The sequence below is a fragment of the Synchiropus splendidus genome, chromosome 4 (genome assembly GCF_027744825.2).
Source record: "Synchiropus splendidus isolate RoL2022-P1 chromosome 4, RoL_Sspl_1.0, whole genome shotgun sequence".
NCBI classification, from domain to species: Eukaryota; Metazoa; Chordata; class Actinopteri; order Syngnathiformes; family Callionymidae; genus Synchiropus; species Synchiropus splendidus.
The window spans coordinates 7,600,476-7,614,269 of NC_071337.1; the positions used below are offsets into that span (position 1 = coordinate 7,600,476).

The 13,794-nt window shown below is 41.7% G+C and overlaps 2 protein-coding genes across 4 annotated transcripts in view; both read left to right on the forward strand.

The window, feature by feature from the left end:
- Positions 1-659: 659 nt before the first annotated feature.
- Positions 660-8,206, forward strand: prdm1b (PR domain containing 1b, with ZNF domain). 3 transcript variants are annotated; one of them, XM_053864013.1, is made up of 7 exons: positions 660-828; positions 900-1,161; positions 3,227-3,346; positions 4,472-4,712; positions 5,338-6,215; positions 6,289-6,417; positions 6,677-8,206. In XM_053864013.1, the coding sequence occupies exons 2-7, from the start codon at positions 991-993 to the stop codon at positions 7,223-7,225; spliced, it is 2,088 nt and encodes a 695-aa protein (XP_053719988.1). In that variant the 5' UTR covers positions 660-828; positions 900-990; the 3' UTR covers positions 7,226-8,206. The 3 variants fall into 3 exon arrangements, with proteins under 3 accessions (XP_053719988.1, XP_053719989.1, XP_053719990.1); XM_053864014.1 differs by having other exon boundaries at positions 903-1,161; XM_053864015.1 differs by lacking the exons at positions 660-828; positions 900-1,161; positions 3,227-3,346 and adding an exon at positions 3,377-4,393.
- A 5,067-nt stretch (positions 8,207-13,273) lies between these two features.
- The window catches only part of LOC128757999 (uncharacterized), a 42,353-nt gene continuing 41,832 nt past the window's right edge, over positions 13,274-13,794 (forward strand). The window contains exon 1 of the mRNA XM_053863714.1: positions 13,274-13,517. Within this exon, the coding sequence (XP_053719689.1) occupies positions 13,372-13,517 (146 nt within the window). The 5' untranslated portion in view covers positions 13,274-13,371. The remainder of the gene's footprint in view (positions 13,518-13,794) is intronic.

Below are 13,794 nucleotides of genomic sequence, written 5' to 3' on the forward strand. Positions count from 1 at the left end.
CTTCTATTTTTAACCAGCTTTGGTGACACCAGACAGTGCGTGTGTGAAAGTAAACGGGACGCTCACCAGACAGGTATTTAATTCCGTTGACCTGCTCTACATCTTGACCGGCCACTGGGTGAGCTTTGACTGCGGCACGCTCGCCGAGTCACATTAGAAACACCAGCTATTTGAGTCTCAAGTCTTGAGTATGAGGATTTAAAATCGAAATACAAGGGGATGAACAAGTCTTAAATTTGTGCAGTTTGTATTTAGGGTTGAATTTCTGGCCGGCGAGGGGGGCAACATGAAGATGTTCTGCAGCGGATATATAGGTCAAGGAGATACAGTGGCAGCAGATTGCTCATTAAGTGCCAAACCAAGCAAAAGTCTACGAGTGTGTTTTCCAGTGGCAACAGGCCGACCATCTGCTGTGCCTTTATTCATTCATTAACATCTCCTCTTTGTGTGCGCCTGGACGCGTGTGTGTATGTGTGTGTGTAAGCATTCAACACAACAGCCACTTGCCTGGCCAAGTGTACACACAACGTCACCGATGTTGTTGTCTGAAACCAACAGTTGTGGGTCAGATGGCCCGATCACATGACCACGGTGGCCAGCGATTGGCCGGGCCTCACAGCTAAAAATGCTTGGCGCAATCCAAAGCTCATGAGCTTCTCTGGTGACATTGACAAGAGCAGCCACGGCAGGAGTGGATGCTCCAAGGATCTACCTGTGAGGAATCACTATAACAAAAGACGCCGGACAGAGAATTTAAAAGGAAAGAACAAACCAAAGGATGGAATAGCTGAGGAGATGAAGGTGCAACAGACAGAACCAAGTGCAACGGTAAATTCAATGCATTTTCTTCTTCTTATAACTGGCGCTTTGAAATGTCTATAACTAAATTCATATTCCAGCAGCATATTTAAAACCAAAGGGATCACGCCAAACCAAAGCTACACCAAAGCCGCCGGAAACCAAACTGAAAACCTTGCTAAGAAACTAAAGATGAAGCTGGATAACAACCCAGGAGACATGAGCGGATGGAGGGAGGTGGACTTCGCCCTCAACTGCACTTACATCGTGCCAGACCAGGTCTCCAACCCCAGTTTCAACCTGCCCAAAGCGATGACGTCGATACCACGCAACCTTGTGTTCGAGTACGGCAAAGACAATGAGGTACATTTATGAATCAAATAAGTTAGAGGGGAAGTGGAGTCATGATATACTATATATATATATATATATATATATATAGTATATATATATATATATATATATATATATATATATATATATATATACTAAGACCATCAAAGAGTTTTGATTCATACAGTAAAGAACAATTCAACTTTCTCCAAAGTCAAAATATTGAAGTACAAGTTTAATATATTTCCATTTCTTGTTTGCTGCGTCAGCATTATGAATAATATGACAGTTGCTTACCCATGTGTTAGGTCTGATTCCAAACCATAATCACTCTGATACTCACTATTTCCAAGTCGTTTTCAAATTGGACTCCAGTCAGTATTTATTACACGTGGAGTTAAATGAGCTGGAGAGAATTTGGGGTTGGCACACATCCTGGAAGGTATTGCGCAACTTCTCCCCCAGCACCCTGCTCATTCACGTGAGTTCAAACTTTGGCAGTCACCGGATTCACGGGGCAATAAATAAACTTCCGGCAATGATGTCACCAACAGGGACTCAAATTGTTGTACGTGCTATAAAGTCAGCCAACGTTTAGAAGCACAGACGTCATACCGCACCGTGTCGTGAAACTCTGATGCCTGTGGTTGACTTTCTCTGCCTCTTCCCCTTTTGGTGCTCGCACCACTTTTCTTTCAACACTTTCCGTCATAGTTCCTCTTTACCCTCGCACAGCGCTGTGATGTGAAAAGAGTAGAACATTTTTATGCCAGTGGGTAAAATAGGGACTGCTTGAAGTCATGTTTTGCTGCATGAAGCTGACTAAGAGTAAGTCATACATCCACGGGAAAATGATAAAGCCTGCTGGGAAAGCTTGCATTGAATTGTGGCACCGTTTCCGCGTTGAAGTTCGAAGTGTGCCAAACGTGAGTAGGAAGGGACACGTGGCAGATGGGGAGTTTGCAACGGGTGCCAAGTGTTGGGGGAGAAGACGGGCTTGAGGTTGTAGGAGATGGACAGTGACGGGAGGGTACAAGTGTGTGTGGGGGGTGATTTAGGTTAAAACCAGATGATTAACTTTCGTTGGCCACAGGCAGCCAGGCCGGCATCATGCTCCAACCTGGCAGCCCATTCAGAAAAAAATTAAAAGAGAATGGGGGAAGGGTGTAAGAAAAAAAAAAGAGGCCCTTCCATGGTGTGATAGCGTGGGGTTAGTTCAGAACGACCATCCACGCCTTCTGCCTTCAACCTGCCTGAGCGGTTAAACAGCAGCGGCACAGCGGTTCATTATTCACGCAACGCTGGCGAGGCACAATGTCCCTGTCACATTGGGTCATCGCATCCACCATCCACCTCACGCGCGTTGACCATTCCTAAACACACGCTCCTGCTGCTCCCGGTGACCTGTTGTTCTTAAAGTTATCCACTTGCACAACACTTGCCGAAGAGCTAAAAAAACAACAACAATGTTTTCGGGAAGTAGAAGATAAGGTGACAACAGAAAGTGCGAGCAATTGTAGTAGGAGGAGAGAGTGTGTTTGTGTTGGGGTGGTGGGCGGGTGGTGGGGGGGGTTAAGAGTTTGGGGACAAGGGATATTAAGGATTGAACACAAAGCTCATCAAGACACTGAAGCATGTGCGTGCCGCAGATGCCCCCCTCCGCATGGCGTGTGTGTTTTGAGGTGCCAATTGGAGACAAAAAAACAATGCCGAAATCCAGCCTCAAACATCCTTTCAATGGGACCCAACCATATAGAACTATGACTCACTTGATCCCCAATGAATTTCTGGCTTTAAAAACAAAACATTTGGATCGACCAGCAGGTCAAGGTAGTTTCCACTGACCACTCGCTGCAGTGCTTCCGAGGACACTCGGTCACAGATCAGGAGAGTGGGTCAGAGAAAGTGTAATACTCTTTATTCCATTAACCTGTTCACCTGGAAGTGGGTCAACTTGCAGGTATTTCTGTCTTGGGCACCCATGACGAAGCCTTAGCTTGACCCAGTGGATGTACACAAAAATAGCTGCCTCTAGGGAAGACTTTGGAAGCACTGTAGAACTGTATATTAACGTTAGTGCCTCTGACTCTTCTAGGTGATCGGTGTGTTCAGCAAAGAATACATTCCACAGGGGACCCGCTTCGGACCGCTCCAAGGAGACATTTACACCAAAGACAATGTACCCAAAGAGGCCAACAGGAAATATTTTTGGAGGGTAAGCATTGACTTTCTCCTTAAAAATAAATACATTTCCCAAGCTATTGATTGACTTAGATGCTGCAGGTACATGGTACAAAAAAAAAAAAAAAAAGTACCTTCCATTCGGACCCAGAACGTGGGGCAAGTTCAGGACATGTTGAGGAGTCTCTCCAGTGGAGTGAGTCCATTGAATACACTCAACTGTACATAACAGTTTCACCAGAAAAGCGAGTGATGCAGGCTAAAAAAAAAAAATGAGTTGGCCGAAATTCTAGTCGAGTTTTGAGCGGTCAAAGAATTAAGAGAGGGATGTAGGGAAAACACAGTAGCACTAATGTTTCAGCCCAGCCAACGCTCATACGGGAATTAAGAACAGAAACTCCACTGGAAGTCACTTCAGACAATGTACTTCACAGGCTGTCACACGTGTCAGACATACAACTTCCAACTTAGGAATTTCATTCATATTTTTTTTCCCTCTGCTTGGGACACAGATTGTGCCATTTAGGGAGTTTTGACTTTGGGTTTCAGTCAGCGCCGTACGCCTCAAGGGCTTTTTTGAAAAAAATATTTCCCATTCCTGTTTCCTGTAGTCTGCGTAGAGATTCCTGGCTTGTGTGCAAGAGTGAAAGCATGACACTCCCTAAGAGTAATTATCAACCTCGTGACAAAGGTGCACAGCATGTCAGCGAGAGAAGGCTTTTTGGCTGCCGGCCAGCATGTGTTAGTCAGCGGAAACTACAACATTTCTCTAGGTTTTTATTTTTGACAAGAACAGAAAGAGATACGATCTTGACGGGGGCTTTCAGAATCATGAATTCCTAGAAGTAAACAATAAACCGGTCATCATGTTTTGAGAAATGACACAGAGAGCGAAAATGAAAGGCTGAGTTGAGGGTGAGACTGCACTTTTTTTTTTTACGAGTTGCCACACCTCCCTTCCTTATTTGGACTGACAGTCTGGGTATAAACACTCACGTAGCTCGCATGGATCACACACACATACACAGTCACTGAGGCTTGTCATTCAACGGGAGAAGAGATTGATCTGTACATGGCACAGGTGGCAATATTTAGCTTTACTTTCTGAGATCTGAAGGAATATTTTGGAACTAACATGCATTCAATGTCTTTCTTCCAGATATACAGTGGAGGGCAGCTTCAGAACTTCATTGATGGCTATGATGTAAACAGTAGCAACTGGATGCGCTATGTCAACCCGGCCCGATCCCTGGCTGAGCAGAACCTGGTGGCGTGCCAGAATGGCCGGGACATCTACTTCTACACCATCCAGCCGGTTGAACCCAAACAAGAGCTGCTTGTGTGGTACAGCCAGGAGTTCGCACAGAGGCTATGCAGCCAGCAGAATGAAAGCAAACACAGTGAGTATATTTCCTTTCTTCTCAAGGCTTTGTCCGTGTATTTTCTATTAAAATTCCTGATTTATTTGGCATTATTCAGCTCAGAATTGAGGTGAACAGCGACACTGAGAGCTACACTGACCTAAACTCCTTCACCCAATTAATGTAGTTCCCAAACAATGGGGTAAAGTATTCTTCCTGAGTCACCTTCAAAGTTATTATCGGAAAGGCAAATCATCCTGTTAATGACCCTCTGTTGCCACCTTGTCTGATGAGTCACTGCAACTGGATACACCTGATGTTTTGCCCTTTAACTGGTGACTAATGCACTTACACAGTGGATTTACCTCACGGGACTTTTCACCCTCATATGAGGTGGAAAAATTGCTGGCCAGATGGAATGTTCCGTGACATGTGAAAACCCATATACACCTATTCTCAGCGTGTTATCAGGGACATTCATGAGGAAAGAAGAAGCTCATGTTTGTACATTACTTCTCGAAACTGAGTTGCTGAAGTGTCATAGGTGAGAGGAGTGATCTAGTTAAATATCGATACCGTTTATTAACCAAAACCTCCCCTGGAAGCCGCTATTTTTTTTTAAGTGGTCCAGCAAATGTCCAACTGATGTCCGTTTAATTTTCAGGATACATCGGCGCCGATGAGGAAAATGAGCCCGAGCACAACAAACATCTACCTCCGCAGAAGTGGCCCAAAGAAAGAACAAGAGAGGGGGTGAAAGAGGAAGAGGAGGAGGAGAAGGTCGACGTAGAGATGCTGGAAAGAGACACCCCGCCTGACACTCCTGATGACCAAATCATGGACTTCAGCAAGAAAATCGGAAAGGAGGAGAAGACAGAAGAGCGGGAGGCTGTTGCTTCCCCTGAGCACAGAGAGCTTAATCTCAACCATCCGTATTTAGCTGGTGACCTCTCATCGCTGCCCCCGGGCCAAAGAACTGTCCCCCTTCACCTGCACGGCCTCTACGGTCACCGCGAAGGGCTGGTATCCTCTTACCCCCTCTACCCTCACTCCAGACCCCTGCAGCCCACGTACCAGCTCCTTCCTCCCTACAACCCACACTACCCACGTCTCCTTCTTCCATCCTACTCCCCTCCATTCCCAGGAATGCTGCCATCAAGAGGACCCCTTCGGTATAGCAGCTACTTGGGTACAGACGGAATCCCTTACCCGCCAATTGGGCCCCCAAATCTACTTCCCGTCTCCCTACCGTACCCAGCGTCTCCTCAGGGTGGCCTAAAAGAACTCACCCCAAATATATCCCCTCCACGAGGTGCCCCAGCGACACCAGAGCTCTCCCCGCTTCCAAGCAGCCAGACCCCCGAACAGTCTCCGTTGGGATGCGAGGAGGCCATGAACTTGACCCTGTCAGGCAAAAACAGCGCGCCACATAACCGTCCAGGCCACAAATCCCTGCCGTACCCCTTGAAAAAACAAAATGGAAAGATTAAATATGAATGTAACATCTGTTCAAAGACCTTCGGACAGCTGTCAAACCTCAAGGTAAAAACCTTGTCCTCAGAGCTTTGCTGACAAACACAGATGCCGTCGCTCATTGTATTTCATGTTATTCCAGGTCCACCTACGAGTGCACAGCGGTGAGAGGCCGTTCCAGTGCAACTTATGTAAGAAGAGTTTCACCCAACTGGCTCACCTGCAGAAGCATCACCTAGTTCACACTGGAGAGAAACCACATGAATGCCAGGTAATCCCGCTATGACTAAAGATAAACTCTGACACACCATTTGCGAAACCGGGAAATTGACTCACAATCTTTGTCTGAAATTAACCACTGGGTGTGTCCACTTATCATTCTCGGGTGGAGAAGAATACTTCATCAGTTTTTGAGGGTCAAAGTCAGTGGGACGTTGCTTATTCAGAGAAGGAAACATGTTTGACCTGAAATCAAGGCGACAAGTCTTTTCAGTTTCACTAAAGGCCTATGTTTTTTTTGTCATCTTCAGGTGTGTCACAAGCGCTTCAGCAGCACCAGCAACCTGAAAACACATTTACGGCTCCACTCCGGGGAAAAGCCCTACCAGTGCAAGCTGTGTAGCACCAAGTTCACCCAGTACATCCACCTCAAACTGCACCGACGCCTCCACAGCAGCCGGGACCGTCCTTACCGCTGCCAGCTCTGCAACCAGACCTTCTTCCACCGCTTCTCCCTCCGCATTCACCAGCGGGGCTGCTGCTTAGCCAGCGCGCCAGTCAACATTCACATGAAAGAAATGCTGGAGAGATTCGACGCCAGCCAAGAGGCGGACACGCTCGCCGAGACGGCATCGGCGCTACAGGTGGAGGAGGCCGTGGAGCGCTGGTTGGCTCGCACATTAGAAGGAGAGGGGAAGGAGGACCAGAAGGAGGCGACGTCGCTGCTGAAATCTTTAATGGCGGCAATAAACTCGCCGGTGATTACACAGCACGGCACACCGGTGACTCACCACACCTACCAGGAGAGAGCCAGCGTCGTTCATCTGCACAAGCGGCCAGTTGTCAAGACCGAAGGGTAGTGAGGGGAGAAGATGCCTCGGTTTAAGCCAAAACAAAGGGAATGATAGAGATGAGCCAAAAGAATTGCATTCCAAAGACTGCGAGAAGGGTGACTGTAGCACCTCGTTCACAAAGAAATGAACACTAGAGGGAGTAAATTTGGGTCTTGTTTGTTCATGCGATGGTTGAGGATCAAAGGGAAACATTGGATGAACAAATGACTGAACAAACAGACTGATCTTGTAAAGCTGTGAATTCTTTCTAAATATGTTCACTCAGGTAGAAAATCGTGTGCTCGTCTGCATTAACTTATTACTCACCGGATTTTTTTTTTTTTTTTTTTTCATTGTAGCTGTATTTATTTAGATGTATTTAATGAAGTCACAAGCTAGACTCAGGAACAATTCTGTGGCACAAGTCATTGTTTACAACCATCCCTCACATGAGTCAGGTTCTGCAACTGTATCTTATTTATTTATTGGAAATCTTTTTTGTTTTATCTTTTAATTTTTGAGTTTGCCAAAAATGGTAACAAAAATATAATAATAATAAAGGAAGTCATGACAGTATTGCGCAAAGCCAAATAGCAACAACTGAAACCAAATACTTGATTGTGAATACATTATTTTAAAAAAAAAAATGTCGTACCTGCTGAATTGCTTCAAGTGTTTCTTACAAAGCTTTACCCTGTAAATACAATCCTCGAAAGCTTTATCCAAACATGATTTCATCATAATATGATATGGCACATCCTGTCAGCACATTGGTAGCAGCGTAGCAGTTTATTATCTTTCTCTGAGAGAGAAGTAGATCTGTGTTTTTACATCGAAATGCAGGGATTATGTGGTTTCTTTTTTAATAATTTAGTTGGTTGTTTTCTGTCTGTCTGTCCTTGTAGTTCTATTTTTGGTGATGAGATGTCGAGAATGTATATGCAAGAGACTATTTTGACAGTTTTTTTTTATATTAAATGATGTAGCAATAAAGATATTCTTTCAATACATGATGTGTCATGAGAGTGGGAAGTCTTTTGGAGCTTTGATATGATCCTTCTGTCCAAGTTGGGTCACGGGGGCAGCAGCCTGAGCAGAGAGGCCCAAACTTTCCTCTCCCTAGAAACTTTCACAGGAATATCCAGGTGTTTTACTCGCTGAAACTGACATTTTCCTCAAAGACTCCTGAACTTATCTTATTCCGGCCAGCTGTACCATCATTTTCAGTTACTCTATAAATACGGCATTTGCGGTTCAGCGGCCTCAATAATGACGGGAAATCCATAAGTAGCAGCATTTGTTTCTCAGAACTAAAATGGAAGTGATTCAGTGAGAAGAGTCCGATGAATTTCGCTTGTGGTCAGACACAATGATGCATCAGCACTTTGCTTTTTAGTGAACTTCCAGTGGACCCATCCAGTTATAGAACCTGAAAACGATTTTTTTTTCAGTCACTTAATTTGTCAGTGCGTCATGGTTTCGTGAAGACATCATCACATATGTTTGTGAAAAGTAGAACAGACAGTCAACAGAAACAGCAAGTGAGTTGTGCGTGAGTTCACACGTTTACTCATTTTGTTGATGCTGTATATTCACACTTGAGGAGTATTTTTGAGTCAACAATTAACCTTTTATGAGAGGAAACCAGAGCACAAGGAAGCACAGTGAGAAACACTCAACTGCTAAAGTTGAAGTTTTATTCCTCGAGCTCAAAGTGTTAATATAAAACATGTCAATGTTTAGAGTCGCGTCCCTTTGTCCTTTACCATGACTCTTTTTGCACCTTCAAGCACTTACATCCGCTTTTTCATATCAGAATAATGTCATAATCTACTTTCATTTTGCTCTTACTTTGTCTGAGCAATACATCTACGCCTTGGTGGGTCTTGATATTGTGGAACTGAAACTTGATTTTTTTTTTTTTTTTTTTTGTAAATAAGATTTTTGTCATTCTACTTTTGCTGGTGGGTTCCCAGTCTGATCCAAGCGCTACTCATTGTCAAAGGGAAGGAAAATCTGTAGGCTGGGATGGGAATAACAATTCAGTTTCTGTTTTCTGTGTTTTTTGATAAATTACTTTTTTTCAGAGCAGAACATTGGGCAATAAAAAGCACAAACTTTGTTTAATAAAAAAAAAGTAAAAAAAAGTATTATTCTACAGAATACAACATTTATTGTCCAGCAAAGACACAAGAAAGTCTCAATGTTGGGTATTGATTTTGCAGATTTAATTCCTGTTCAGTTTGAAGTCAAAATCGGATTGTATATTGTAATAAATTAAAAAACATTAAAAAAAAAAAGAAATTGAGATGATACATCTCATACAAAATAAAATAATAAGAACCTGTATTAACCCTGTGAAGCCTGGACCATTTCAACAATAACTCATAATCTTGAAAACTGAGAGCTTCTTAGGGTCTTGAGAACAAAGTAAAAATGTTCAGTAATGATTTACTTTCCATATGTGTATCATATATCCGGTCATGACTGAACAGTCTTAATAACAGCATAAACAAAACAACTAGTAGGATGTGTTCACTTGAACTCCATTGTTCTGCTTATTAAAAAAAAAAAAAAACATGATAGTCAAGCAAATTCGATACATTTGTGTTGTTATCTTAAAAAAAAAAAAAACAGCAACAGCATCATCATCTAACCAAACTGGTGCGTGGGCGCTCCCCCTGCTCTGCGCACGTGATCAGCTGCAGGTGAGAATGTGACGCAAGGCAGTGAGAGCTGGAATTTTTATTCAGGAACTGGTTAGAGGAACCAAAATTAAATGTCGCCCAAAAACGGGATACAAATTTGTCAATTCTGAATTAAACGAAAGCGGTTCTTGGTGCCCAACCCTGCTTGCAAGGGTCTCCCATGATAAACCCATCCAAGGTCATGACCTTGACCCAACCTGCCTGAAAATGACTCACCAGGACCCAACCCTGGAGCCAGGCTGAGGGAGGGGTCCGGCAGCCTTCCATCCCCATCTACATTCCACAAAGGTGTGCACTCCCTTTTATGGACATTATTCTGTCTTTTCACGGCAACACACGCCGTGACGTGTGCAACATGTACAAGCAACCGAACCTGTTTCCAACAGCGCATACAGGTGATAGCAATCAACCAACAGCTAAATAAGCATCCCACTTTCAGTTTGGTTTTCAGTCGGCAGTCATTAAAACGCATGTGATACTTTGACTCATCGCATAGTGATGATGGGAGGTGGGTCTAAAGGTGAAAGCATTTCAGTGGGCGATTCAAGTGTTCTTTTAAATGTGCTTTCAGTCACGTTGCTTATCTGTGTTGCTATTCCATGGAAGTGCAATTGAAACCGCATGAATATTCAGCACTGCTGCTCCAAATGTCATCGTGAATACAGAAGAAGATAGTGAACATAATATAGTTGCTTTGGATTGAATGGACTAATCCAAGGCAAAACATTTTATCATGTGTTATGACATATATATATATATATATATATATATATATATATATATATATATATATATATATATATATATATATATATATATATAAATATTTTTTTTTTTTGATGAATTTTTGCATTAGCACTTTCAATCCAATGCAGTAAGTACAGACGTTCTGTCTACATTTTTATGCATAATTTTGGCAGCGCGACAGCAAATAGAGCTTCACACTGTAAAAATAATTATGAATTCTTAAAAAGAAATAAGTTAACAATTACTGACATTTTTTGTACTTAAATATAGGTAAATTAAGACATTTTAATGTCTTAATTTCTGTGTTATTTATTACTATTATAATTCTTTTTTTTTTCTAGAGCAAAAATACTTTTACCTTTTTTATTTTCAGTTCTTTCAGCTCCAATTCAGTTATGAATTGTAGTTATGCTCGTTTCAGCTTTTCATTTTCTTTTTTCTTCAACAAAATATTAAATAAATTAAAAAAAAAGAAAGATTTTCCTTTCTCCAAAAACAAAACGTTTTGTCTCTGTTTCCTTCCAAGAAGGAAGTCAGGGCAAGTACAGACATGTTGCCTTCATGGCTCTGTTTCCAGTGTGAGTCATGAGTTGCGTGGAAGACGTGACCTTTGCAATAACAATGCTGTCTTCATGGATCGTTCCTTCTAATGACTTTACTGCACTTGGCGTATCATAGCTGCACTCACTTATCTAGGTGATTCCCAAGAGTAGTTTGTTCATCACATGAGGGAGTGTGTCATTCTGGAATAGCAGGTTCCCTTATCTCCACATCATACTGTAAATCAATGAGTGTCAATAATTGCCTTTTCTGAACTTCAGCAAAAGCTGTTGACTCTAACACATTTGCGTGTCTCTTTATGACCAGATATTGAACTTTCCTTTCGCTCTTTGGACTGGTGCTAACTTGGTCCAGACAGACGGGCTCCACTCTGGGTTATGTGCGTCAACCTGTCGCCTGCTTCCTTTTTGACTTGGGTGTGAAGAGAGATAGCGCCCCCATGTGGCTGCATTCAGTGTGCTGGTGCCTTCTGAACACTTACCACTGAGAGTCGCTGACAACACACATTTGACAACGGCGCGGAGCAGTTGTAATAATAATAATAATAATAATAATAATGATATTATTATTATTATTATTGAGTAAAACTAAATACATAAACTAAAATCGTTTCGTATAAACCAAAAACGAATATACACAAACACCACTGACTGCAACACAAAAGATCAGAGAAATAATAATAATAATAATAATAATAATAATAATAATAATAATAATAATTGAGTAAAACTAAATACATAAACAAAAATCGTTTCGTATAAACCAAAAACCAATATACACAAACACTACTGACTGCAACACAAAAGATTAGAGAAATAATAATAATAATAATAATAATAATAATAATAATAATAATAATAATAATTGAGTAAAACTAAATACATAAACAAAAAACGAATATACACAAACACAACTGACTGCAACACAAAAGATCAGAGAAATAATAATAATAATAATAATAATAATAATTGAGTAAAACTTAATACATAAACAAAAATCGTTTCGTATAAACCAAAAACGAATATACACAAACACAACAGACTGCAACACAAAACATTAGAGAAATAATAATAATAATAATAATAACTGAGTAAAACTAAATACATAAACAAAAAACGAATATACACAAACACAACAGACTGCAACACAAAAGACCAGAGAAATAATAATAATAATAATAAGAAGAAGAAGAAGAAGAAAGACGGAGAATAAAACAAAACGGACTGACTCATGGACACAACACATGGAGGATCTCACACCAACACAAGGTTGACACACAGCTCCACGCAACCACTGATCAACCACTGAAATTAGGAAAGTGGGAGCAGAAAGTTCTGTTCTTTACTTTGCTCCTTTTCAATCTGTAAATTTTAAGAAGAAATAGTGACTGAATTGTACGCAAAGTAACAATTAAGAGGCCAAGTGAAATAATAGATGTCATGTACAGTAGCCTGTCATGTAGCACATTTACAATGTATTAGATGAGATTGAAATAAAGATTCATTCAATAATAATAAAATAAAATAAAATAAAATAACAATTAAGAGGCCAAGTGAAATAATAGATGTCATGTACAGTAGCTTGTCATGTAGCACATTTACAGTGTATTAGATGAGATTGAAATAAAGATTCATTCAATAATAATAATAATAATAGTTGTAGTGATAGCAGGAGTCGTAATTGTAGTGTTACATATATGTTTACATAAATCGGAAATCTAAAATGGAATTATATTTTTATATTCATGATACATATATGAAACATTTTATTTATTTTTTATCAAGCTTAAGTAAATTATGATTATTTAGTTATTTAATTTCGTTATTTCATTGAAATTAACAGGAGCAACTATTTAGTCTCCACGTGAACTTGCCATCCTCAAGTCTTCCGTCAGTTCCATTCATCTTCCAGTACCGTGATATTCCCTCATCTCATCTGAGCAGCATCTCGAAAACATCCACCGAGCGTCTCTGTGTCAGGCCTCACGCGCCCACGTCACCAGGGGCGTTCCCGCTCACCTGCTCCGTCTGCAGCTTCGCGGCAGAAGCAGCAGCACCTTACATCGCCACCGCTGTTTGTATTGGAAAAACGCCTCTGGACGGAACCTCTCGCCTCCACGGGTGACCCGGAGCGCGTCTGCCTGTGTGCTGCGCAGACATGAAGAAGACTCTCGTCGGCTTGTTCTCCAAAAACAAACCCACCAGCAGGACGCCGGAGAAAGATGCGGGGAAAAGCGCGGAGCAGAAGAAGAAGTTCAAGTTCAGGACGCTTTCCAAGAGCAGCCTCGCGAGGTCAACGACCTGGTGAGCGCATCTGGAACGCTGTTTTCTGGATTTGGCAAAAAGCGAAACGCGCGTATTATTTGCCTTCAACATACAAAGAAATGGGCGGCAGTCAATATTGAAATCATGGGTGTATCCTTCTGCTGCGAATTAACATTTAAAAGTTAGTATTGCTTCAAAAATAACTGAGTTTTTCCAGTCAGAAAGCAAACCATTCTCTCTTGCTCTGAGTGGCATCAAGGCTCAACACACTTGAGAAAGTGTGTCAGCAGAAAGGAATTAGTTTGGCAACTTATTG

What these genes read in the sequence shown, in the direction of transcription:
- prdm1b (XM_053864013.1), top strand. Translation starts at nt 991, where the DNA reads ATGAAGCTGGATAACAACCCAGGAGACATGAGCGGATGGAGGGAGGTG. An exon ending in AGTACGGCAAAGACAATGAG is followed by an intron (nt 1,162 to 3,226) that starts GTACATTTATGA and finishes TGACTCTTCTAG; the next exon opens with GTGATCGGTGTGTTCAGCAA. An exon ending in ACAGGAAATATTTTTGGAGG is followed by an intron (nt 3,347 to 4,471) that starts GTAAGCATTGAC and finishes TCTTTCTTCCAG; the next exon opens with ATATACAGTGGAGGGCAGCT.